The sequence below is a fragment of the Lutra lutra genome, chromosome 6 (assembly GCF_902655055.1).
Source record: "Lutra lutra chromosome 6, mLutLut1.2, whole genome shotgun sequence".
Classification (NCBI taxonomy): Eukaryota; Metazoa; Chordata; class Mammalia; order Carnivora; family Mustelidae; genus Lutra; species Lutra lutra.
Window position 1 is genome coordinate 17634292 of NC_062283.1, and position 23866 is coordinate 17658157.

The 23866-nt window shown below is 37.5% G+C and overlaps 1 protein-coding gene across 1 annotated transcript in view; it reads left to right on the forward strand.

Moving 5' to 3' along the window:
• LOC125101538 (uncharacterized) overlaps window positions 1-23866 on the forward strand; it is a 323109-nt gene that overhangs the window by 47647 nt on the left and 251596 nt on the right. Inside the window, 1 exon segment of the mRNA XM_047731961.1 lies at window positions 21575-21651. Coding sequence (XP_047587917.1) covers window positions 21575-21651 — 77 coding nt within the window.

Below are 23866 nucleotides of genomic sequence, written 5' to 3' on the forward strand. Positions count from 1 at the left end.
CAGAACATTTAGGAACTTCACAATAGTATATTTCCAATTGTGAACCTCCCACGCTTTGTGCTCCTGGTCTTACATATTTTATTTCTACAAAGGCTATAACCTCCAAAGCATTGTTAAAATTATAATTTTGTTTCAAAAAGTTCATAGGCTTTTTAAGAAATGGAAAGACACATATATCTTTAAAACTATAAATGGTAATAGAAAGATCTTTTATATTTACCACCATATTATTATTTCTGGTGTCTTTGTATTCTCTCCTGCAAAACTGGATTTCCATCTGGTATTTCTAGTCATATAAGGAACTTCTTTTAATAACTTTTATGGTGCAGGGCTGCTGTAAGTGAATTTTTGCATTTTCATCTGGTTGAAAATATCTCTATTTTGCCTTCACTTTGAAGGAAATTTTCGTTGCATATAGACTTCGAGACTGATGGCTTTTCTGACAGCACTCACAATATGCTCTTCCTCCATTGTCTCATTTGTGAAATTGGCCTTCATTCTTACTGTTGTTTCCATTATGTGAAATCCAGGTAATTGTCATTATTCACAGATTCCTGATTTGCAAATTCACTTACTTGGTAAAATTTCTTTGTAACTTACGAATCAATCATTATGGCACTTTCGTTGTAACTCATGAACATGGGCAGAGTGATGAAAAATTTGAGTCGCCCGATATGCAAGATTTTAGCTATGGCTGGACGAGGCAACACCCTACTTTCTTCTTTTAGCTCTCACATTTAAACAAGGGTACTTTCTGTGGACTTTGAAGGCCACATTTTTTGCATTTCTTTCCCCTTTTTTTTGGTGATTTCTAATGGTCCCCACCTGTCGTTAAATCTCTCTAGTCTTCCTAAGCACAAGAAGGCTGTGATGTGCCTTATGGAGAAATTATATGTTTTTGATAAGTTTCATTCACAGGTGAGTTGTAGTGCCATTGACTGTAAGTTGAATATGAATGAGTCCAAAATACAGTACATACAGAAAAAGGGAGAGGAAATTCACCTACTCTGCCTGAGGCTGCTCCAGAGAGTGCTAAAGTGACTTCTATACTGGGTAATGAAGCTATGGAAAAGATGGAAAAGTGGCTAACTTTGTGGATTCATGAGATGACAACCAACGTTAAAACCTAATAGGCAGTATTTTTCTGAGACAAGAAAACCAGATAAATTTGCTGTCATATTTCCTAGGTTCAAGGAATGTGTAAAACCTACCTCAGTTAGTGCTGACCTACTTTGATATCTTGAATGGTGATGCAATGTGAAAAATGTTCAACTTGCCATAAAGTCAGGTTCTGGAGATCAGGAGGGTGTGGAAGAATTCTAGAAATACCAGCTAAGTTTTATATGAGGAAAGGTTATGTGGTAAAGGAAGTTTGTGTAATGAGACAGGCTTGTTTTATGTGGATGTCGGCAAGGACTATATGTAATAGGTAGTGTTTCTTCGATGAAATGTGGCCAGAGGCTCACAGACACCTAACCCCATATATTCCCTGGAAACAATGGTTCAGTATTCGCTAATTTAGTGTGTGCAGTGACTTTGCTGAACATAACTACCACAAATGATAAGAATCAACCATATGTCATTTCATCTGGGGACTTCCAAGATTTTTCTCTTCATTTGGTTTTCACTGTTTTGATTCTGATGATCCTTAGGTTTGATTTTCTTTGTATTTTTACTGGGTGAAGTTTGCCGAGTTTCTTGGGTCGTGGTTTTGGTTCTCTATTAATTATTAAAAGCTTTAGCTATTACCTCTTCAAATATTTCTTCAGTGCCCTGTTCTTTCTCCCTTGTTTTTCTGGGACTCTTTGTATGTTAGATTACAAGATAATATTTCATAGATCTTGGATGTTGACTTTATGTATGTGAAATTTTTTTTCTCCTTGAATTTACATTTATATTAACCTGTTTTTAGTTTTACTCATTTTTCCCCTCAGCACCATTCTGTTGGCTGAGTTCACTGAAAGAGTTTTCGATCCTTGATATCTTATTTATTTATTTTTAGAGAGGAGGGAAGGGCTAAAGGGAGAGAGAATCCTTTTTTTTTTTAAGATTTTATTTATTTATTTGACAGAGATCACAAGTAGGCAGAGAGGCAGGCCGAAAGAGAGGAAAGGAAGCAGGTTCCCTGCTGAGCAGAGAGCCTGATGCAGGGCTCGATCCCAGGACTCTGGGATCATCCTGAGCCAAAGGCAGAGGCTTTAACCCGCTGAGTCACCCAGGTTTCCCTTCAGTGTATTTTTAACATGTTGTTTTTCTAGAACTCTAGTACTCTTCTAACCAATTCTTCGCATGCTCTGCACATTTCCTGTGGGTCATCCCACCCATGCCCATCAGCTTTAACTTTTCACTGAGGACTCAATTTATATCTCCAACCCACTTCTCCATCCTGCTTTCCAAAACTGTATTTTAAACTTCAAGGCCAATCACCAGGGGTGCCTAGGTGATTCAGTCCCTGAAGCAACTGACTCTTGATTTCACCTCGGGTCATGATGTCAAGTCATTAGATCAAGTCCTGCCTCTGGCTTCTTCTTTTTTTTTTTTTTTTTAAAGATTTTATTTATTTATTTGTCAGAGAGAGAGAGAGAGAGAGAGCGCGAGCACAGGCAGACAGAGTGGCAGGCAGAGGCAGAGGGAGAAGCAGGCTCCCCACAGAACAAGGAGCCCGATGTGGGACTCGATCCCAGGACGCTGGGATCATGACCTGAGCCGAAGGCAGTGGCTTAACCAACTGAGCCACCCAGGCGTCCCCTGCCTCTGGCTTCTTGCTCAGCATAGTATCTCCTTGAGATTCTCTCTCTCTCTTTCTCTCCCTTTGCCCCTCCCTCTTCCTTTTTTTTTTTTTAAGATTTTATTTATTTATTTGACAGACAAAGAGATCAAAAGTAGAGGCAGGCAGAGAGAGAGGGGGAAGCAAGCTCATTGCTGAGCAGAGACCCCGATACAGGGCTCTATCCTAGGACCCTGAGATCATGACCTGAAACAAAGGCAGAGGCTTTAACCCACTGAGCCACCCAGGCACCCGACCCCTCCCTCTTCTTACAAGTACACACTCTCTCTCAAAAACCAAAACCAAAAACCAAAATGATCATTGAATGCCCCACTTCTATTTCCCTTCCCATCTCAAATCTTCTCTTCTTGAATTCTCTATCTTATTGAAAATTAAACCATCCTCTATGTGGTTTTCCCAACTAGGAATCTGGGAGTCATCCTCCTCCTTTTTAATCGAATCAACCTCTGGTATTATTCATTCACCTCCCATACATTTCTCTAATCTTGTTCCTCCTTTCCCACCATGTTGACACATCTCAAAAGCTACAGCACCTTCACCCTCCCTGTGGCTATACCTTCTTTACCCATCTCTGTGTTGTGGTCAGCCCTCCACACTGCTGCCAGCAAGTCTTTCTAAAATGACAACATGATTAGATTTTCCCTCGTTTGAAACCAGCAATTGTTTCCCTTTCATCTAGAATGCCTAGCACATCAGAGACACTCAATAGTTTTGAAAGAATGAAAGGTAAAACTCAAAATTACATTGAAATGTATTCAACATCTTTTGTTCTCAGATCCTTGTCAAATTTCCAGCTTGACCTCCTACTTTTCTGTCCTTAGCCTTTCATACTCTAGCAATGATAAAATCTTTCATAGTTTTAGAAGTACGCTTCTTTGCGACTGATACGTTGTTCCTTTTTTTTCTGAGATATTTACCTTGCTGACTTTTCACAAGAAACTAGGTGGTTCTAATGAGCTTTGGTGAAATCTCCATCTTAGCAACTCATTATTGGTTTGCTTATAGATTAGATTCCTATAAATGATACACTTCTAAAAGGGGAACTTTGCCTTTTCTACTTAGTAGCTCAGCATCTCGTAAATTTTCTGGTATACCATAAAAGCTCAAAAAAGTAGAAAGAAAAGGGTGTTAATTCAACCCCAGGTTATGACATACTAACCCAGAAACTGGTTATGACATACTGAAGCCTGAGGGTTGGCTTATTCATTATTTATTAAAGATGTTTTTCTTTGATTGGACGGAAATCATTTAAGACGGGAAGAACATTTAGAAAAGCAGTGATGAGGGGCAGAAGATGATAGAACATAATAATTTTTCCATCTTTGTTTTCCGTTCCCTTTGCAAAAGAGGTAGTGAATAAAGAAAGTATTGGAGAAAAATAGTTTTGAGACTTTTTTTTTTTTAAGAACAGTTATATGGTGATGGTTGAGCACAGACAGGAGGAAATCTCATAAGTCCATCATTAATGTAGTTCAGGCAGCGGGAGGAGGTTTTGCTGATTTTAGAACTTGCCAGAAGGGTTTGGACCATCCGGGTCAGATCAACACCTGGAGGCAATGTATGTAAGGAAAGTGAAGGGAATTATAAGAGTAGAGAGAAAAGTCAAGGCTATGTCAGCAATAACACAGTAGCAGCTGACTTGATTTGTATGGCTCTTTAAATTTTGCAATTTGATGTGTTTGTGAAACAGAGTAATCAGAACACAATCATGATTCATGATTGGCCTTGTGATTTTTGTAATGAGTTTTTTTTTTGTTTTTGTTTTTGTTTTGTGAGACACACATACAGTGAATTGTAAGCCTTAGTTCTTATGTGGTCTCTTTTCTTGGGTGATATTGTTGCTCCAATTTTATGCATCTGCAGTGTTCTACCTGAGGCCATGATAGTGGAGGTAATCACGGGCTTGGTTCCTGGGAGGGGAGGGTTCATCTCTGGGAGGCTGCCCTAGTATTTTTAGATTGAAGAAAAATGTGGATTAATCAGGAAAATAAGAAAGTATGTGGGAATCAGTCATAATATCTTCAGGTGAAACAACTGAAGACATTTAGCCTATTGTTTTCAAGCTAGAAGCCAGCCAAATGGGTTCTCTGTGATATGATAAAAACATGAGAAAAAAAAATGATCAAGTTACATAATAATGTACTTGCCTGGGACTCCTGCTACACTGTGTTCCATTCACGTGTTCTTAAGCAAATCGTCTGACCTCTTCATAGCTTAGAGTTCTTATCTGCAGATAAGAACAATAGGAATGACACTTGTCCTTCTTATTTCATTATGTTGTAAAAGACCAATTTGATACAGTATCTAAAGTGTTTTTTGAACAATTTAAAGTGCTATATAATGGTAAATTATTATTATTGTGCTATTTATTACTATTATTGTTCTTCTTCTTATTGTTATTATTATTATTATTTTATGGTCTAGATTCTGGACTCACCTGACTATCCCTTGGGTGGAGCTCTTTGGTCGTATGAAATGGAATGGGAAATTGGAGACATGGCATGTGGATGAGATTACAGGCACAGGGGGCTGGGGGGGGGGCAGTAGGGGAACAGAATGGATTCAAATTCCAGCTATTCAACTTGGCCTTAGGCAAGTTGACCTCTCTTTGCTTCATTTTTATGTTTTGTTCCGTAAAATAGAAATAATAATAGTATCCCCTTCATAAGTTGGTGTGAAGCTTATATTAGAACATCAAATAATGAATGAGATAATTTAGATAAACTCTTAGTAGAGTGCCTGGGCCATTATAGTCATGGGATAAAGATTAGCTTCGGGAAGGAAGCTACACTAATTACTCTGGATAAATGGCTGGGACCTTGGCAGTGAGCTCTGGAAAGAATTGTTGCTTGGTGAATATTAATTTCATAAATTTTATAGAGCCAGGCAAATGTTCCATCAAAAGTCTTCATTAAGATCTGTGCTCTCAACATTTTGTTATTCTCCGATTTGAAGACCCTGCCAAACTCTGAACAGAATTGTGTTCCTTAGTCAGAACTAGCTTAGAAAGCAGAAGTGGACCAGTGTGATGACATGTTCACCGGGCATTGTGATTAGTGATTATTGATATTATATGACATGTTATATTATATAGATATTATATATAGATATTATATGACATGTTCAGTGGGCATTGCAATTAGATCATTTATAGCCTTCTGCTCATCTTACCACATGAGAACAAGGAAAATAAATAGCAGAGTAACAAAAACAAAAAAGCCCACATATATAGCTTATACATATACATAGTATTTTTATATGTGTAAATATATGTTTTCAGAGAACTCAATATTACGAAGTGTTATGGCTGATAAAATAGTAATGATGTATAATTAAATTAGAAATAGTTGTTTATTATTTATTAGGTGTTATGACCTATTCTAAGTACTCTACGTTCTTAAGTGATTTATTGCTAATATTATAAGATGGATAAATATTCCTACTCACAGTTTACAGATGAGGAAACAAAGACTCAGAGATGTTTAGTAATTTGCCTAAAGTCACACAACTAGCAATAGCCAACTGGAATTTGAACCAAATTGGACTAGGTATGGTGGCCACACGATGAAGCAATAGAACCAATCTCAGCCAGTTGCTGGAGAAAAATAAGTGATGAAACAAACTCATATTGAGACATAGCAGAATAGTAGAACATCTGCTCAGCCCAAATCTCTATCAAGTGACATTTCCGGCAGTTTGACAAACCAAGATTCATGGGGTGAGAGAATGTGAATAATTGTTTTTTAAATGTTAATGTGCTCAGTGTCCCCAGTGGATGATGAATAAAATTGAATTAACTATTCCTGGAAAAAAAAAGAACAAATATAGACATTCCAGTTATTATTACTCTATGGTTCTAGATCAAGTGGGATTATCACATAGAGAACTAGAATCGAAGGAAGGCACGGCAGTGCATTTTGCACGTTTATTTTGTTTTAATGCCTTCAAGTTTAGATTATTTAAATACACATGCCTATGTATGCGGAGTTTAAAGAAATATGGGGGTTGACAAGGAAAGAGAAAACTCTGCAAACACTTTATGGGATGGGGGGCACCCAAGTTTCACCAACCAGAGGGAGACCTCACTCAATGACCTGGAGAGATATATTAATTAAGGAGTGGAAACTAAAGGTAGTTTGTCAAATTTGTTTTGGAATCCAAAGAGTGTAGTAAATTTTACAAGATATTTTCTTATTATGAAATGAATGGTGAAACCTGAAAGTAGATATATGGAACCTACAGTGAAATAAAAAAGAAAGGAGATTTGAGATATGGCTGGAGCTGTCGAATTGGGACATACGGTTGCACAGAGTTTGAGTTTATTTCCTTATTGGGTGGATGCCTTCTCTAATAATTGCCTCACTGCAGTTAAGTCAGGATAGAAATCAGAATATTAGAGCCATCTAATGGTTCTAATTATAATTATAAAAATTATAATTATCTATTATCAATAATATCTATAATTATAAAAGACATTTCTTATAATGTTTAATAATTTTATAATTAATTTTTATATTTTTATAATTTTATAATTTTTTATAGTTACAAAAGACATTTTATAATTCTCAGGGCCTGTTTTAATATGTTTATTTTGCCTCAAGTTCATATGCCAACCTTGTTTAGCACTTATTGTGAAACAACGGACAGACGCCGTCATTGTTAATTGAATGAATAAATAAAATAATGTTTTTAATTTGCTAAAATTCATATGGGAGGTTTTTTCTCTCTCAGTGTTTCAAATGCCCTGTACTTCCATCTGATTGACTTTACAGGCCATGTACTGGATTCCTGAATCCTCCTCATTGGGCTCCAATCTGAAATCATGTTGATTGGCTCAGCTTGGATCACGTGTCACAGACTTGTGATGGGCAGGGTTGGCCTCAGCCTACTGGGCATGAGGGCTCTTGTGGGTGCCCGGCAAATACTCATATTCTAGGAACATTAATACACATCCTGTCATTTTTTTTTAAAGATTTTATTTATTTATTTGACAGACAGAGATCACAAGTAGGCAGAGAGGCAGGCAGAGAGAGAGGAAGGGAAGCAGGCTCCCCGCTGAGCAGAGAGCCCGATGCGGAACTCGATCCCAGGACCCCGAGATCATGACCTGAGCCGAAGGCAGCGGCTTAACCCACTGAGCCACCCAGGCGCCCACATCCTGTCATTTTTGTGTAAAGGTGAAAGATGTGTCTTTCCAGTCTATAATTAAAAACAAAAATCTATCATTTTCAGCTCTCCTTGCAGGGGGATGGTTTTATTCCTTACCTTCTCTCTCTTCCTTCGCCTTTCTCTCTGAAAATGTCATTTTCTTCTGTTAGCATGTATAGTGATCATAGGTACTTGTAAAAACTGGGAATGATTTGCCATACCATAATTTTTGCATGAATATATAACTTTTTAGGACTGATTGATGAATGAAGGGAATTAGAAATGCAGAAGCAAGAATGTTAGGAATGAAAAAAGGTGGGGCAGGCTGTGGAGGAACAAAGAATATGAATTCTGTTCTAGAACCTGTTTTATGCCATTTGGAATCCCCTGAGAAATTTCCTCAGAAGACACTATTTTTCTAAAAATCTTAACAAAAATAGAAATAGATAAATAACTAATTTTTTTCAGTCCACCCTCCCCAGGTGATTAAAGGAAAACATCACAATGTAGCTTAAGTACATTTTTTTAAATATAAAAATTCCTTCCCTTGATGAACAGCTGTGCAATTAACAAAATGCTTCTTAATAAGGTAGCTCACCGCCTATGAGGTGTCAAGCATAAGGCACTTTAACAAAATCTTAAGTGTTTTCCTGGCTTCTCTTCTCCCTTCATTCCAATCCATTCTAGGATTAGTGCTTAAGGTATAACTGATTATTTTACTTCCTTGGTCAAAAATGTTAAATAACTTCTCAGGCTAGGTGTTACCTGCCTTGTTAGTTACTTTTGAAGGACATATCATGTGATGGTGGACGGACTTGGATTTCAGAGTGAGAGAGTAATGGGTTCAAATAGCCTCGAAATCTTAAGCATATGTGGTCTTAGACAACTCAATTAAACTCTCAGGATATTAGCTTCAATAAGATGGAGATACTAATTCATATCATACAATGTTGCCACAATGTATGTTGTGTATAATTAAAGAGCTGATCCAATAAGTGCTATTAAAATAATAAAAATATTAGCTCTCTAATCATATATTACTAATCCAGTATCTTTATTAGTCAGGAATTTTCCATCTTATCTGTTTTTGAGCCTATAGTACATTGCACTGTTATTCAAGTGTATTTTGTTGCAATCATAATTTTCTTATAGATAAGGACTTTTTCTTATATCCTGTAAATAACAGGAGCCTAGAAATATATGTAAACTTAATGTTCAAAAAGAATACTTGTTGGGCCCCTGGGTAGCTCAGTTGGTTAAGCGTCTGCCTTCAGCTCAGGTGATGTGATCCCAGAGTCCTGGGATCAAGCCCCACATCCGGCTCCCTGCAGTGCAGGGAGCCGGCTTCTCCCTCTGCCTGCCGCTTTCCTTGCTTGTGCTTTCTCTGTCTCTTTGTTAAATAAATAAATAAAATCTTTAAGAGAGAATGCTTGTTAAGCTCCTAAAATGTAAAAGTCGTTTTATGTGGAATGAAGACATTGAAAGACCAGAACATACATATGTGATTTTGTGTGTGTGTGTGTGTGTGTGTGTGTGTGTGAGTTTATGTGTGTGGTCATGTAAAATTTCTCACCATTATTTAAAGTGGTTCTTGTTTATTTGGTATAGATGCCAGAAGGTCCTGTTAAGATTTTACCTGGTTCTATAAAATAATGTATAAATTATCTCTATGATTTTGAGGAATCTGTTTTTATTCCTCTGTTCATCTTGCCCCACATTTTAGTTTTATTACTCCACTTAAAAGCTCTCCATACTTGAAGCTTCTCAATGAAGCTTCTCCTTGTTCTGTGACAAAACCCTCCACAGAGGGGTGCCTGGGTGGCACAGTTGGTTGAGGAACGCACTCTTGGTTTTGGCTCAGGCTGTGATCTCAGGGTCCTGGGTTCTATCCCTGAGACCAGCTCGATGCTCAAGAGTGGAGTCTGCTTAAGATTCTCTCTCCCTCTCTCTCTCTATCTCAAGTGGGTAAATAAATATTAAAAAAAAAAAAAAAGAACCAAAAAACCCTCGATAGTCATGCCACCCAATTTGGACTGTCAGCCTGCTCATTCCCTATGAATATCAAGCTCCTTTTAAAAATAACTATTAATGAAAGTAATATAAAATATTAAGGAAACCTTAAGATGAATGACATCAGTACCAAAGGGGAGACAGATACAATGCCAAAAAAATAATCCATATGTTTGGAAAGCCCCTGCATAAATTTAATACTAGAGGGAAAACTTTATAAGTATTAAAGAAAGTTCCTCAAAACACTTTATTTTTTGCCATTTGTATTGAGTAGCTTCCTTTCAGAAAATATAATTTTTTATAGTGGATTTTTTTTAAAGATTTTATTTATTTATTTGACAGAGAGAAATCACAAGTAGGCAGAGAGGCAGGCAGAGAGAGAGGAGGAAGCAGGCTCCCTGCTGAGCAGAAAGCCTGATGTGGGGCTCGAACCCAGGACCTGGGATCATGACCTGAGCTGAAGGCAGCGGCTCAACCCACTGAGCCACCCAGGCACCCCTATAGTGGATTTTTTTTGGTAATTTTTCCCCCATTGCTGTTACTTCCTAACTCTGCATCCCTCAGGTAATTAGTGTGTGCTGGAATTTACGTCATCAGCTTTGAGATTTTGTGAATATGAAGGAATAGGGTTGTGTGGTGACAGATGGCAGCTACACTTGTGCTGAGCACAGCATAATGGAGAAACTTCTTGTATCACTATCTACGAGCTCCTGAAACTACTGCAACCTGGTGTGCCAAGTATATGCAAATAAAAACAGATGATTTTAATGCTTATAGATGTGGTTCTTTTATGACAAGTTTTTACTGGATCCCAGTTCTTGTCACAGTCCCACAATTTCCACAAAATTTTGGAGATTTATGCAGATCATGGATTATCCTTGGAATGATGCTTTAGAATGAGGTGCTTAGTAGGGAAGGAAATGGGGGTTTTGTAATCTCTTCTCCCTGTGGCAGGGACTCTGAATAGGATCCTGATGGTCCTTACCTCCTGAGATTTGGGCCCTGCATCACCTCTCCTGAAGTATTGGTTGGAATCATGTACAAGTTCTAATAAATGGAATACTGGAGAAGCGATGCATGTCATTTCTGACAGGGGTTTCTGTGTGGGTACTCTCTTGGATCACTTACTAGGGGAAGCCAGTTGCTCTGTGAGCAAGCAGTCATGCAGAGGCATGTGCGAGGTCAAGAGATCTTCCTCACAGCTACCTGAGCTGACTCAGTCCCTGCCAACAGTCACACTGTAGTCTGTGAGGGGCCCTGAGACAGAACCATCCTGCTAGGCCAATCCCAGCTTTCTGACCCTCACAAAGCAGGATGATCAAAGCTTGCCCTTTCCAGATGCTAAGGAATTTGTTACAAAGCAAGAGAGAACTGGGATGCCTGGGTGGACTGGTCGGTTAAGCATCTGACTCTTGGTTTTGGTTAGGGTTATGGTCTTAGGGTCCTGAGATCAAGCCCTGCATGGGGCTCCACACTCAGTCCAGAGTCTGTGTAGGACTATCTCTCCCTCTGCCCCTCCTCACTTCTTTCTCTGTCTGTCTCTCTCTCTCTCTCTCTTGCTTTCAATTTTGCTCTCAAATAATTAAATAAATAAATCTTTAAAAAGACCCCAAAGCAATAAATAACTGATAGCATACCTCAAGTTTTTAATGCATTTATAATAATAAAGGGTAAAATTATTAGCAAGATTCCAGGAGCAGAGAGCACAGCTATCTTTGTGTGCCAGAGGAAATGAGGTTGACGACAGAGCATACAGGAAAGAAATCCCACTCCTCACGAAGTTTCCCCTAGGTCATTTTGCAATGTTTTTACAGGAGTTGTTAAATTGGTATAAAATTTCATTTATACAAAAGGAATTATTTCTAGAAATCTGATATACACCATAGTGCATACAGTCAATAAGATTGCATGTTTACTTAAAATTTGTCAAGAATGTGCATCTCGTATTAAACATTTTTATAACACATTAAAAAAGATAGATGCAGGGAAACTTTTGGAAGTGATGGCTGTGTCTATCATTCTGATTATAGTGATAGTTTCCATACTCATCCAATTGTACTCACGAAACATGTGCTGGCTTTTAAATATCACTTACATCACAATAAACTTGTTTTAAAATGTTGTTAAAAAAAAAAGAAAAATATTTTCACATGGCAGTGAATAAATCACGTTTTAAAACCATTTCATATATAAATGTAATTTATTATTTCATGTAAAAGATGTTTTACAGGTTCATAGAAGTTTTCCAAAAAGAACCTCAAGTGTTAAAGTTTTTATTTTTTTAGAATTTTTTTGGTTTAGGAAAAAATTATTAGCTATGATTATCAATCATAAATTATTAGCTATTTTTTAAAAGATTTTATTTATTTATTTGACAGAGAGGGAGAGAGAGAGAGAGATCACAAGTAGGCAGAGAGGCAGGCAGAAAGAGAGGGAGAAGCTGAGCAGAGAGCCCGATGTGGGGCTCGATCTCAGGACTTTGAGATCATAACCTGAGCCGAAGGCAGAGGCTTAACCCACTGAGCCACTCAGGTGCCCTAGCTCTTTTTATTCATTCTATTTTACTGCCCAATAAAGCTTCACAGAGACAACTTTGCTCAGGTAATGAAAAGCTTTCAAAATATTGCTGTGACCACTATGACATGATTTTACATCTGCTAAATTTTCCACCTCTCTCACAAGAAAATAACATCTATGAAGAAATGTCAATTGGAAACCAAATATACATCACATGCATGGAAACTCTGGTGTCTAATCCTTTTATCTTAAAATTCACACTAAAAAAAATATTCTCAAGTGCACTAATTGGTGCTCTAGTGAAATTACTCCTCTCTTGGGTCAACTTAATAAAGAGAACTACTGTAGCAGAATATAACTTCAGAGAAATATGAAAAAGAGGAATTAAGCCTTTAAGGGATTAGGGTAAAAGTAAAGATACTGATTTTTAGGGTAATCATCATGAAGTGATTTGTTAGGGACTCTTTGACCCAATATTTCACTTTGTTGACCTAAAAGTCATTGTTTAATATTTTAAAAGGTTAAGTCAGAAATATGTAACCTTTCTCTCATGGGTCCAATTCTCCTGGCTAATTTTAGCAGTACCCACTGAGGGTGGTCACTCTGGTGGCCAGTCCCTTACTAAAGGCCATTTTCTGATGGCAGTTTCATAATAAGAAACCATTGGACATCTCCACTGACATGTCTTAGAAGAGGGGGCAGTCGTATAATGAATAATTATGTCCATTTTGTAAGAGGCATGTGGAGCCAGCATGCCCCCCCAACAAAGTAACTTCCTTATGCCATGAAAAAATAAGATCAATTCCAAGCTATCAGCATAGTTAACCAAATTCAAAATAATTCCTTAATTTTATTTAATATCCAATGTATACTCAAATACACCAATTATCCCCAAAATACCCTTTACTATATTTTTGTCCAAACCAGGAACTAATCAGGACCATGCAGTACATCTTGTCTTGTGTCTTGTAAGTCAAGCCTGACATGTTGATTGGCTCAGATGTACCGTAGACATTCTGTAGACAGATGTGTGACATTGCTTCCATTTGATGATGTTAGCCTGTTGTCTTATTTCTTGTACTTCTAATAATATGGAAGTTGATCTAAAGCTGCTGACTGAATTCAAGGTGAATATCTTTGGTTGGAAGACATTAGAAACAATATTGGGAAGTCCATATTTTGACACACCTAGAGACGAGTAATATCTGGTTATTGTATCATTTATGTGCTAAAATTAGTCATCGGTTTATGGATAGCTTGACTCATCTATTATTTTCCCTTTGAAACAAACAAAAATCTGTGTGATACTACTTTATAGCAAACAATATCCACTTCCTTATCTACCACTCACTTTTGAGTGTTTTTATATCATATCAATTGGTAATTCTTGCTTGAAATAATAATTTCATTAAGAATAGCAAAATTATGGCTTTATATATTACCATTTTGTGTAAATTTATTAGCTGTAATTCTTCCATAAAGTAGAAGTTTCTCTGTCCAACTGCCATTATTTTGTCATCCTAGAAGTCTTCTTCTAAAAAGACAAGGTGGCTCAGGTGGCTAAGCATCTGGGTCTTGGTTTCTGCTCAGGTCATAATCTCAGGGTTCTGAGATCGAGCCCTGTGTCAGGCTCCCTGCTGGACATAGAGCCTGCTTAAGATTCTCTCCTTCTCTCCCTGCTTGTGCTCTCTATTTCTCTCTCAAAAAAAATAAAAATAAAAGAGGTACATGAAGAAAGAGTTTTCATGGTATTAGGTCATTGGTAGACACTTTATTTGAAAGGCAAAAGATATGACTTTGTTTTATTTTATTATTTCATTTTCATTTAAAGGCATGATTTTATATTTAACATAAGAAACATTTTTTACCTCATGACTCAGTAAAGCAGTTATTTATTTATTTATTTATTTTAATTTTTAAATTTTTATTTTTTTTTCAGCATAACAGTATTCATTATTTTTGCACCACACCCAGTGCTCCATGCAATCCGTGCCCTCTACAATACCCACCACCTGGTGCCCCCAACCTCCCACCCCCCACCCCTTCAAAACTCTCAGATCGTTTTTCAGAGTCCATAATCTCTCATGGTTCACCTCCCCTTCCAATTTCCCTCAACTCCCTTTTCCTCTCCAAGTAAAGCAGTTATTTAAAAGATAAACTCAAAGTGCGTGAAAGACCTAAATGTGAGACAGGAATCCATCAAAATCCTAGAGGAAAACACAGACAATAACCTCTTTAAAGATCTTATTTATTTATTTGACAGATAGCGATCACAAGTAGGCAGAGAGGCGGAAGCAGGCTCCTTGCCAAGCAGAGAGCCCAATGCGGGGCTCGATCCCACGACTCTGGGATCATGACCTGAGCCGAAGGCAGGGGCTTTAACCCACTGAGCCACCCAGGCGCCCCCAATAACCTCTTTAACTTTGACCACAGGGACCTCTTTCAACACATGTTTATAAAGACAAGGGAAAAAAGAGTAAAAATGAACTTTTGGGACTTCATCAAGATAAAAACCTTTTGCACAGCAAAGGAAACAGTCAACAAAACTAGGAAGCAACCCACAGAATGGGAGAAGATATTTGTAAATGATATTACAGATGAAGGGTTGGTATCCAAGATGTATAAAGAACTTCTCAAACTTAACATCCCAAAAAACAAATAATCTAGTCAAGAAATGGGCAGAAGACATGAACAGACACTTCTCCAAAGAAGACAGGCAACTGGCTAACAGATACATGAAAAAATGTTCAGTGCCACTAGCCATCAGGGAAATAAAAATCAAAACCACAAATGAGATACCAACTTACACCCATTAGAACGACAAAAATTAATAAGACAGGAAACAATAAGTGTTGGCAAGGATGTGGAGAAAGGGGGACCTTCTTACAGTGTTGGTTGGAATGCAAGCTGATATAGCCACTCTGGAAAAGAGTATGGAGGTTTCTCGAGATGTTAAAAATAGAGCTACCCTGTGATCCAGTATTTGCACTATTTACTCCAAAGATACAGACTTAGTGAAAGAAAAGGACACATGCACCCTAATGTTCATAGCAGTGATGTCCACAATAACCAAACTGTGGAAGGAACAGAGATGTCCTTCAACAGATGAATGGATAAAGAAGATGTGGTTCATTGATACTATGGAATATTACTCAGCCCATCAGAAAAGCCACCCATGCAACCCTCAAAAACCCATTCTTATATGGGTCTGGGATCTGGCGCCCCTGAGCTTCGTATAAAAGATGGTGTAGAATGGAAAAACAACTTTCATTGTTTTTTGGCATATATTTGAAAAAATACTTTTGGAAGTTTTTTTTTGTTTTGCTTTTTTTTTGTTGTTGTTGTTTGTTTTGTTTTGTTTTGTTTTAACCATGGTGTATCCTCACTTCTCACTCTGATATTTAAAAAACATTAATCCAGAGTTTAAAGTGCCTAGACATTTTTTTTGGGTTTCATCCATAAAGTTAAACTATTTAAGTTTTCCAAGGCATTTTTGCCTATTATTCTTTAGCTTGATGCCTATTGGGTTAACTGTTCAGTCTAAGTAATTTTATAAATGCTCTATTTAAAGTGAATTATTTTAATAAGTTTGTGCCCTTCAAAGGATAATTCCACTCTCACTTAGAATTTTGACTTAGAATTTTTATTTTTATGACATATTTTCATTTTCAATCATCATAGAATTATTCATTATATCATATATACAGATCCTATGTATACGTTTAGTGATATATATATTTAAGATTGACATATCTTAAAGTTGCTTGTACCTATGTACTTAAGTGTGAATTTTTTTGAAAACTGAGAGAAAATTAAAATAGTTAAAACACCAGGGATGGCATTTCTAAATAGATGTGTAGATCATGCATTTTCATGCAAGATTTTACTTTATATATTGCATACATTGTGTGCCATGGCTCATCAAATTTTAAGTTTTTAGAAAAAAAATTGAAGGATTGACATTGAGTTCAAAGGCAATTTTAATACTACTGTTTTATAAATTTGATATATGGAATTCCAGTATAGAGATGATTTTCCATATAAATTTAGGTTTTTGTTATTTCTAAATATGTAATTGTAGTGTGGCAATGCTTTCTCATATGGTGTGTTTGCCTTTGAATAAAGAGAGTTGGTTCAAATCACTTAATACATGGTTAAACAATATTAAACTCATGGGTGCCTGGGTGGCTCAGTCAGTTAAGTGTCTGTCTTCAGCTTAGGTCATCATCCCAGAGTCCTCAGATTGAGCCCCACATTGGGGTCCCTGCTAGTGGGGAGCCTGCTTCTCCCTCTCCCTCTGCCTGACTCTCCCTTTTGTGCTCTCTTGCTCTCTCTTAAATAAATAAACAAACAAATAAATAAATAAACAAATATTTAAAAAAAAATCAAACTCAGAACTCCTAATATAGGGATTAGGAACATGTGTTCTAGAGGCCAATTTTCCAAGCTTGATCTAATCTTGCTTTACTCAGTTTCCTCACTTCAAAAACAAGCATAATAGTAGTGTTTACCTGAAAGAGTTAATGTGAGGACTCAGAGACTGTTATATAAAATCACCATAGTTTAGTGCCTAGAATATTACAGGTACTCAACAAATATTAGCTAAAATTGAATTATGTCCTTCATTTCTTTCTTTTTCCCTGTGCTAGCCATTATCATAGGCAAAAAGAGTCTGAATAATAACAGCCAAGTAAAGAATTCACTGTTAGATAAAACGAAAAATAGACATCAACTGGTTCTTTGGTGGCTTAACATTATTTGTAAAAAAAAAAGAGACAAGGAAATAGAAATAGTTTTTGAGGGTCTTTGGATATTTGTGAAAAAACTAGCAACATTTAGAGTCATTATCTTATGTTGGTTTTTTTGAATATAGAAGCATCTAGAACAATCTTGTTGTCCTTGTCCTTTTTTCATACTTTTGTTAGAAAAGGTGGTTCAGACCAGGAAAATATGAAGACATATTTTTGGGAAGTCAATATTTAAATATCTAATATCTAATAGGGAATATTTTGAATTTTGTTTAGATGTTGGATGAATATGCAGAACATAGCTATCTTAATTTCTGGTTTAGCAACAGTATTTACTTATAATTTTTGACAAACTGTTCTCTGGGTAATCCCCAATTATAGCAAACCATCACTTGTTCAGATGAATAGGATATGGTGGAAAGTCTGTGTTGAGAAATATTCTGGAATAAACTCTATACAAAAAAGAGTTATTTTATATGGAAGAAGAAATATGACCAAAGCTGCATGAAATAATTGTTACATCATAAAGTTTGTGATAAAATCTTCCTTAATGAGGTGATAAATTTTAATTAGTTCACTGTTAATAAATAATCGATGTTTCTCGCATACTTGAGAGGATTTGAAAATAGTTAGCTCCATGAGGGCATTCATTCTCTTTGCAAACCATGCTGGCTCTGTTTGATCTCTTTTGGAAAATGGTTGGTGCAAAGGAAAATTTCCTGTTTTAATAAAGTTTTACTGTTTGGCCCTTTTTATTCATTTCCAAAGGACTATATACAGCCATTGATCCTAATCTTAATTGTTTTTACAAGGATGTGGGTGAGGGCTAATAATAGAAACTATATGGGGTCAAGTGAGTGAAGAAAACGGTCATCCTATGCATGTAGTCTCTAAAACAGCAAGGCGACTACGTGAAGGGCCAATTCCATGGATTAAGAACTGAGCTTTGGAACCCCAGAGAGATGGCTACAGACTCCACCATGTGCTACAACCTTGGGCAAGAACCTGAAGTTTACCCATCTGCAGAATCAGTTTGACGCTCAGAGCATAGGCATCCTAGGGCTGTTTTAAGAATCAAATGACAGACTCCAGAGGTGCTTAGAAGTGTCTCAAGGTGGCTTCGCTCATTCCCATCACCTAAATTCCATTATCTTGCTGGTGACAGCCCGAAGCTCTGATTTCTCCTCTTACCGTCAGATTCCCTATCTCACTCCTGCTTACCATTGTCATGTGGGTATCACAAAAACACTGCAAATTTAACATGTCCAACCTGGAAGCTGATATTTTTTTCCTCAAAACCGTGTTTGCAGGCACCTGGGTGGCTCTGTTGGTTAAGCATTTGCCTTTGGCTCAGGTCACTATCCCAGAGTCCAGGGATCCACATTGGTCCATGGAGAGTCTGCTTTTCCCTCTGTACCTCCTCCCGCTCATGCTCTCTCTCAGTGTCTCAAATAAATAAATAAAATAATAAAAAAAAAACAATAACAATAACTGTTGTTTGCATTATCTATCCCATCTCTCCTATCCCAGTAAATGGCACTAGAGAACATTGACTTAGGCCAGAAATTTGAAATTCATTTTTGGCTTTTTATTTCCCCTCATCTTCCTCATTCAATTTATCAGCAAAACTTCCTAGTTTTGTCAAGTGGTTAACCCTATAGCTTATTCTATGTACACCATTAGCTCCTCAGTAAGGTTGCCAGGCTAAATCTATAGTGTTTTCTGTCACACAAGACAGTGAGGGCAGATCTATAGGGTTACTGTTCCCTATGGCTTCTGGTTGCTTCCCATTAATAGGGAGTGTTGTTAAGGGTTAGGAAGGGGAGAAGAGAGGTCATGTGATAGATAGTTCTGCCCTCCCTGCATTGAGCTTCCTTAATCCCTCCTCCCAGGGTCATTGTTCTACTCAAGACAAATGACTTTATATGACTCTCCTTCCAGGGTCTGGTGACTACTCCATCGCCTCAACCCTCCAAGCCTAACAGTGGAAACAGCCTGCTCCTAAATCCACAGCTTTGTAATGATACATTTATAAATAAATCTTCCTCCTCCAGTCATCTAATTTTGAGAATGCATATGTTTCTGCTGGGACCCTCATCGATATAGATCCTAAACTTGGCCCTTCTTGGTGATTAACCACAACAAAGCTCCATTTTGCTCTAATGCGGCTAACTAATGTCACACCTACCATGTTGGTACATGGGGTACCATGGGATGTGTCTCTTCTCAGAATTTGAATTGAAAGCCTGGCATGACCTTTCTATTCTTTGATTTCCCCTCAAACTGTGTCACACTTCTTCTGTAATTCTGAAGGATTTCTGCCTTGGAGAGGAAGGGTTGGGGTGAGAAAAAGCCACTCCTCATGCACATTTAGCTGCTTGGTTCCCTTATTTTTACCTCCTTCTCCAGTTCATAATCCACTAGGAGCAAAAGTGGAAAGGTTCCCCTCTGCCTTATGCATTTTAGTTGTGATTTTTTTTTTTTTAGATTTATTTATTTGGGGGGTGCAGAGGGAGAGGGAGAGAGAGTCTTTAGCAGACTCTGCACTGAGCACAGAGCCTGACTGGGGACTCGATCTCATGACCCTGAGATGATGGCCTGAGCTGAAATCAAGAGTCAGAGTCTCACCTGACTGTGTCCCCCAGGCTCCCCAGTTGTGTCCTCCATATTGAGAAGACAGTTCCCTTCTCCAATTATCTGGAGCTATAGTAGCTGAGTTTTGCTGAGAAACATAATTTATAGGAAAGAAGAATAAATAAACATGCATTTAATATTTTTAAGTTTTCATCACTGGTGATACATAGGACAGATAATTACTACTCATTTACTTAAACTTTTTACTGGCTTCCCAGTTGCACATAATATGTAGATCAGTTAACATCAACATCACCTGCAAGTCCAGCAAGAACCTATTTATGTTTCTAGCCCAGTTTTCCTATATTCTCCTTCGGGGCTGTACTTAGGCCACACTGATTTTCTTTTTTAAATATATAAAACTATGTCCTACCTCAGGACTTTTGTACATGTTGTTCTTTCTGCCTGGAGCATTAATTTCTTTTGCTGTTTGCACGGATAAACTATTCTTCAACTCAGGTCTCATTTTAAAAAATCATTCTTTTCTAACCTTCCTCCCACAACCTTGTCCCTTAAAAGTCTTCTCCAGACTGTTCTTTGGATTGTTCCTACCATCCTTGTCATTGTTTTGTTTATTTTTCCAGTTAATTTTATTTATCATGTCCACTAGAAAGATGAATTTATAATGTCAGATATAATATAAATCTTTATATACCACTGTATTCCTGGCTTCTAGCCCTGTGTCTGGCATAAAACAAAACCATAATAGATATCTACAGAATAAGAAACTGAATGAAGTACAATACCCAGTGGTCAGTAAACATAGATGAGCATTGTTGTTATGAAATCTCACTGCTAATTAATATGCCATTAAACTTAAGAATATTTATTTAGTTGAATCTGATGTTTTATTAGATCTCACATACTTATTTTAGAGCTTCTTTTGGCAGAGCTGTATCAAGAAACTTATTTATCAAAACCAAGCACAAAACCAAGCACATAACATGGCATCCTTTCAGTGGAAGCCTGTGGTAGGGAAGGCCTAGTCTTGAAGAGATTTGTGGGTTTGGTTTTTGTCTTATGAAGTGAACTTAGTTCTAAGATTCACAGAAGATCCACAGAGTTGTAAATGGAATTAGATAAACAGAAAAGCCAACTGCTTGAACTAAAAGAGACAGAGAGAAACCAAAATAAGGGAGACCTTGGACTCCCAAATCTACTGGCTGGAAACCAGCTGAGGAAATGACTTAACTGCAAACATGGGCTAGCAAAGAAGATCTATGAAGTGGACCCAGGTGTCCAGAGGACAGAGCTGGGAGCCATGGAAAATCATTCCAACCTTGAGACTTATCAAGGAACTGCCAACATTTGCTTGTCTGGCTTTCATGATTGCTATGGAGTCAGGGTCCTGGCCTCCTATTAGCACATTTTTGTAGTTCCCTCCTACAGTCTACCAGGGTTGATCTGTGTGACCCATAGCATAAGGCAGAAGTACTGCTTATAAAGGATTGAAGATTTCATCTTGAGTTCTCTCTCTCTTCTCCTCCTTTTTTGATGTTCTTTATTATTCTCTCCACCTTCCTGGCCAAAAGTAACTAAGCAGAGTGAGGAAAGTCATATTCTACAAAAGGGGGCTGCTAAAAGTATAACCCCCATGTTTTTATTTGTCTCCTGGAACCTTAACCTTTAGAGTAAGCGTATCCAGGTCTTAGAAAAACCCACTTTTGCATGTAGTGTTTCAAGTGAATTTTTAATCAATTTTATTTCATTTCTGTTTTCTTTGATACAGGATTTGAAATTTGAAGGGGAAGGACTCCATCAGTACATCCCTATGTCCCATTTAAAGACCGACAAAACCTGCAAGAAGTATGTTCCTTCCTGGTAGATTCAATGCATTTTCTTTTCTTTTGTATGCTTCACTCTAGATTAAATGTGGATCAATTATAGGTACCAGGGACCTCAGTTTGATTGATCCTAAGGATCAGGCTTGTGGAAACCGTAACCTCCTTTCCTCCTGAAATTTATCTGTGCCCTATCATTCATATTCAACTGTTGGCAATGGGGCATTCTGGTGATGGCGCATAGCTGGGAGCCATGTCTTGTTTACCACTACATCCTTGAGCCAATGTAAGAACTTCCAAGATCTGGGGGTGGCATTTGCTGCTTCTCCATGCCAGGAGAGGAGAGACAGAAGTAGTGGGTGTAGGTTCAGAGGGGGTTTCAAGTTAAATGTTCCCACTTTGAATCTTGGACTTTACCTCTTAGGGCTATACAACCTCAGATAAGATATTCAACATTCTCCAGCATCGGTTCATCAGTGTAGCAGAAAGAAGAATACCTTGTTGGACTATAGTCAGGGGTAAACAAAATAATAGATACAACTTATTTAAAAGAGTGCCTTGAACACGCTAAGCAGTCAGCAATAACTATTCATGCTACATATCAGTGATGCTCAACAGGGATCGATTTTGCCTGCAGGGGACGTTTGGCAATGTCTGGAGACATTTTCTGTTGTCACTACTGGACTAGGAGAGGGTCTGTTAATGGCATCTAGTGAGCAGGGGCCAGGGATCTTGCTGAACATTCTACAATGTGGGCCAGCCTCCACAACAAAGGGTTATGTGCTTCAAAATGTTCAATAGGGCAGAGGTTGAAAAATCCTGTTGTAGACATCAATGTTGTTTATTCATTGTCATTTTGTTTAATTTATGATCCAAATAGCAGGGAAAATAAGATATCAACAGGAGTGGGACCTATCTCTCTGTGAAGGGTCTTCAGCGCCCCCAAGAACAGACCACGGAGACAGGATGTGTCAGTCAACACTCAGGGCGGTAGCTGTGATCACTGCACTTCTAGGCTGGATCTTCTACAGACCAGGAGAATGGCCAGGGAGGTAGACAAGAGTTATATGCAAGAGACTTAATTATGGATGAAAATAGTGAGAATTGGAACTATCCTAAATATCCAACAATAAGATTATGTTGTAGGAAAAAACCTTGATCTCATAGAAAATGCCTTTAATGTACAAGGTGGTAAATATGGGTGACAAAATACTATTTACATCATTGGCCTTATTTTGTAAAGAAAAAAAAAAAAAAGGTGTGTTTAGCTACCTAGCTATGATGAATAAACCTCAGTATTTTATCAGGGTTTATATCTGAGTGGTGGACTAATGGAAGACTTTTGGGGGGCTTTTTATATAATCAGATTTTATATAATGTGCAAATATAAACATATATTTATATGATCACAAAATTAATAAGTGCTGTAGATGAGGTGAAAAAAAAAAGAGTAATAATATGCCACAGGACCTAATTCAAAATGAGCTCATGTCTGGTCTGGCTCCTGGTCCAGGGTGTGACTGCTCCAAGGGGACACAAAGCTGTAGACTTAACTCAAGGTACCTGATACCATGTTAAACCTGTGTATTAACCTTTTGATGTTCCTGTTTAACTAAGGAAGGTATTTTTAGAAAACCTTTAATTACAAAGAACTGGGATTGCAACTAAGGATCTTTTTTTTTTTCCCTTTAGGATTATAATCATGAATTCAGCATCTAATTATTTAGATTAAGTTTTTAAGATATTTCATGAGTGCCATGCCATGCTTTCCAAGAGAACAAAGAAAGAAACTGAGGAAACCATTTCATTCCGGTTAACATAACATGTTTGATGTTTACTAATGAAATCTGTTTACCTTCATAACTGTATAATAGGGCCATTAAAGACAATAGATACAGTAGTTTAAAAGTAATAAAATTTACAACAAAGTGTATTTAATTTGAAATTGAATTGCCAGCAAATGGGTGTCCTAATGAACCCTTGTGTCAGTGTAGCTCTAACCAAATTAAGGGAAATCATTTCTATCACAAGAAACTAAATCAGCTGTGAGATCCAGAAAGGCCATTCCTCTGGTAGGGGTACAGTCATTGTCACAGATGGCCCTGCTGATGGAATTAAGCTTAAGTCAGGAGAAGTGAAACACAAGATCCTTCTTAATTCAAACGAATACGGGAAAGCAGGCGCATGTTGTTAGGATGCGTGAAGCTTAAAATAAATAAGTAAATAAATAAATAAATAAG